The 4507-nt window shown below is 35.3% G+C and overlaps 1 protein-coding gene across 1 annotated transcript; it reads left to right on the top strand.

Moving 5' to 3' along the window:
- The first annotated feature begins 1924 nt into the window (after positions 1 to 1924).
- LOC132162995 (uncharacterized) lies at positions 1925 to 2614 on the top strand. The gene has a single exon (XM_059573199.1). It carries the CDS (start codon positions 1925 to 1927, stop codon positions 2612 to 2614), a length of 690 nt encoding a protein of 229 aa, XP_059429182.1.
- The last annotated feature ends 1893 nt before the right edge of the window (positions 2615 to 4507 follow it).

The raw sequence follows: 4507 nt of genomic DNA, 5'->3' as shown, positions 1-4507 counted from the left end.
AATCTCTTAGAGTTTGAGTTATTCCTTTGATAAATGTACAGCTGAGAAGTCTATTGGATAGGTCCGGTAATGGAGAATCACATTGAAGAAGATTGTAAGCAAGGACACAAGTTGTAGGCTTGTCGATCTTACAGAGCCAAGGTCTTGCGAAGGGTTGTAAGTGTTCCTAGTGTCTGTAATCTCTGAATAATCTTTTGATAGTGATTTCCTTGGTTTGGTTGCCCTAGAGAAGTTTTACTTTTAGATCGGTTTCTAAAAGGTTTCATCTTCGTAACCAAAATATTTGTGTCTGCCTCTTTATTGCTTTAAATATTTTGGTGATTGAATTGTTTATTACTTCATAGTATTAATTCCGCATAAATTGTGATAAACATGCTTTTGGAGTCGTTAAGCGTTTTTCAAATATCCTGAATGAAAATTATCTCAGATTCTCAAGGCTATAAAATAGAGTCTAGAACCCACACCAAATTTACAAAAAGATCCAAACTTGGATTGAAAACTCCTATAGGCTCAATTTTAGATTGATTCTTGTTCTAACTAGACTCAAGGTAATGAAAAATCTAAAGAAAATTTTATCAAAATATAAAAAAGCCATTTACATATGTATGTATCAAGCTAAGAATCGAAGCTTCAAAATTTGTGTTGTGAGATGGTGAAAACCCACATCCAAAAGCTTGATAAGTCAAATATTTTGTACAAAACCCAATTCGGTTCAACTTTTAAAGGACCAAAAATTCCTGCCCAATTCCAGAAAAAGCAAACGTAGAGATCTTAAACATACATGAGAAAAATCAAAAGAGAGTCAAATTGAGGAAAGTGCAGAAAAGAGTGGCAAGGAGAGAACTTCGGCTACCCACTTCCATTGCATTGTATGGTGTTTTGATTGTGACGAAAAGAATTTCCATTACAAAAAAGTAAGTTCCTATTTGGTTGCCAGGAAACCGAGGGAAAATAAGAGAAATTTTTGAGTCATAGTTATTCAAATTGCTGCTAAAAGAACTAAAAGCTCAACTCAAACTAAGTTTATTCCCTTTACAGCTAGAAATTTACAATTTTTTAAACAAACATTTTCTGTAAGAATAAACAGAAATAGGGTGTGTGGCCAAAGCTCAACCCAAAAATCTCAGCAAGGACCAATCGGCTAAGGCAAGAACAAGAAGTTAAAACCGCACAATCAAAACTAAGTCAAAAATCAAAGAAATTTCGCTAAAGTTAAACACCAACCCATCTGATTCCTATTTGAAATGGACCAAACGTGCTGGTGAAACTTGCCGGAGTTGGGTCGAGATCCGCTGCGCCAGTCACTGTCCTTCGCACACCAATAGTTTCTATTAGGAACTCAAAGTATTTTGAGTTTCTGTAACTGCGATCGAGCACTGTTAATAAGTGTGATCGATCGCACTAACAAAGAAGAAATAATAAACTCTTTGTTAGTGCGATCGATCACTTTCACACAAGCGATCAATCACACTTGCAATGTCTTGAACTGCTACTGCGCTGCTACTGATTAGTCAAGTTGTTGAAGAGTAGTTATTCTTTTTGTTAAGTTGGTTTGTAAATAACAACTTATTGTTATGTCGTTAGCAGTTAGGATATGCTATATATACGGTAAATGTACAAGAACCAATTTGTTGAATAAAATTCAAAAGAAAATATTTCTCTTAATTCTTGAGTTCACTAGTTTTACACTTTGCTAGTTCTATTTTTGTTATAGTATTAGAGCTCTTCATGACTTTGTGAAGATTCATCAATGGAGTCTGTTCCATCATCTCCCTCAAGTGGTGTTCCTTCTATTCCTTCTTCTGACCCTTCTTCAGCTGAAACTAGTCCATTTTTTCTCACCAATGCTGATAATGCATGCATTATGCTGGTATGCACACCTCTATCTGAAGATAATTACAATTCTTGGAGTTGATTCATGCTCATGGCTCTCAGTGCCAAGAACAAGATTGGATTTGCATATAGTACTTTGAAGAAACCAATGAACACAGCTAGTGTTGAGTTTAGAATTTGGACTCGTTGCAATGATCTAGTTGCATCTTGGACTATGAATTCCATCTCGAAGGAGATTGCAACTTTTCTCATCTATACGACCAATGCTGAAGCTATTTGGTTGGATTTGAAAGAAAGGTTTTCACAGAAGAATGGTCCAAGGATTTTCCAATTACAGAGGTCTCTTTCCACTCTCACTCAAGACAACATGCCTATAAGTCAATATTTTACTCGTCTTAAGGCATTATGGGATGAATTGAATAATTTCAAACCTTTGGATTTGTGTGATTGTTGTCATTGTGGAAAGATAAAGCAAATTCTTGATCTTCGAGGCCAAGAATATACAATTCAATTCCTTATGGGTCTCAATGACTCATATTCTCAGATTCGAGGCCAAATTCTTCTTCATGATCCAATTCCCTCTATAACCAAAGTTTTCTCTTTGATTGTTCAAGAAGAAAAACAAAGAGAAATTTCTCTTAGTTCCTTGTCTCATGAGATTGCTGCACTCATGACAAGAACTCCACCAGTTGGAAATAGGTTTAGTGAACCTACAAAACAGAGTTTTGTCGAGAAGGAACGTCCAATATACTTTCATTGTAAAATTCCTGAACAATTGTAGATGAGTGTTACAAGCTTCATAGTTATCCTCTAGGATACAAGTTTACAAGAAATAAGCCTGCATTTGCTCCACATTCAGCAAATTATGTTCAAGAAGCTACTGTTATGGAGGAATCTTCTCTTCTTCTCAGCAGTTCTCTCCACAACTGCCAATTAATTTTGATCAGTGTCAACAATTGATAAGCATGCTGAAACAATATTCTCCAAGTCCTTCTGCCATGTCTATCATGTCTCCAGCCTCTGCAAACACAATCAGTTGTGTGCATAATAAGGATCATCTTTTTTCAAAGATGACAGGTTCATCTTCTACTATTGATCTTGATTTTAAACATTATCTTTTTTCTGCTAACACAATTCACCTTTCCATTCATAATGATCCAAAACACAACCCTTGGATCATTGACACAGGTGCCACAGACCACATGATCTGTTCTTTGTCATTGTTCACTTCTATAATAGCTGTAGTTTCCACTCATGTCAAATTACCAAATGGTTCTATTGTTTCTGTTACACATGTAGCTACTGTCAAACTTTTACAGTCTTATACTCACTGATGTTCTGTTTGTTCGATCTTTTACTTTTAATTTGATTTCTGCTAGTAAACTCATAAAGAAATTGCATTGTTGCATTATCTTTCTTGCTGATTTTTGTTTTATACAAAATCTACACCATTGGAGAACGATTGGGCTGGGTAAGGAGCAAGGTGGATTATTTCTTTTACTACAGCAACATGAGAGTTTGGCTTCATCACCTCACTTACTTTCACATGTTTCTTCCACCCAAATAACAGCACCCTCTATTGATGTGTGGCACTACAGATTAGGTCATCCTTCTATTGCTAGGTTGCAACTATTGCATAGTATTGTACCTGAAATTTCTTTTGATTCTAAACATGTTTGTACTACCTATCCACTTGCTAGACAGCATAGGCTACTTTTTCATTCAAGTTCTTCTGTTTCTGTTTCCCCATTTGATTTGATACATTGTGACATGTGGGGACCTTTCTTTACCAAATCAATAAATGGTTCTACCGTTCTAGTTACTTTCTAACTATTGTGGATGATTATAGCATATTCACTTGGGTTCATCTGTTACAAAATAAGTCACAAACTAGAACTGTTCTTCAATCTTTCCTTCATTTGGTCCAAACTCAATATAATTCCAAAATCAAATGTGTGAGATCTGACAATGGTTCTAAATTCAAACTGAATGATTTTTTTTTTTCTAAACAAGGAACCATACATCAACTCAGCTGTGTTGAGACACCTCAACAGAATTCTATTGTTGAAAGAAAACGTCAACACCTCTTAAATGTAGCTAGGTCTCTAAGGTTTCAAGCTCATCTTCCATTATCTTTTTGCGAGACTGTGTTCTTACTGCCACACATCTTATAAACTGAATTCCTACTCCTAATCTAGCAAATAAGTCTCCTCATGAACTTCTATTTTCACAACCCCCATCATATTCTCATCTTAGTGTTTTTGGATGCTTAGCATATGCTTCTACCTTAACCAGAAACAGAACTAAGTTCGACCCTAGAGCTACTCCATCCATCTTCATTTGTTATCCATCTGCAATGAAAGGTTATAAACTTTATAATCTCTCTACAAAAACTGTTTTTGTCTCTAGAAATGTGAAACCATTTTTCCATATGCCTCCAACCTTACTAATCCAAATGCATATAGTTGTTTTAGTCATGTGTCCATTCCAACTATTAATACTGATTTGGTTAACAATGATCATTCTATTCTCACCAATGACATTCAATCTCCAAATTCTAGTTTTTCTGATAATGTACATTCTCCAAATCCAAGCTCTTCTGATTCAGTAAATGTTTCTGTTGATCTGCATTTTGATTCCAATAGTTCCCATTCAAATCCTATCATTAATGACA

This window comes from Corylus avellana, chromosome ca10 (genome assembly GCF_901000735.1).
Source record: "Corylus avellana chromosome ca10, CavTom2PMs-1.0".
Lineage (NCBI taxonomy): Eukaryota > Viridiplantae > Streptophyta > Magnoliopsida > Fagales > Betulaceae > Corylus > Corylus avellana.
Note: the sequence above shows the minus strand (reverse complement) of the source record. Positions and strands in the feature narration are given on the sequence as shown.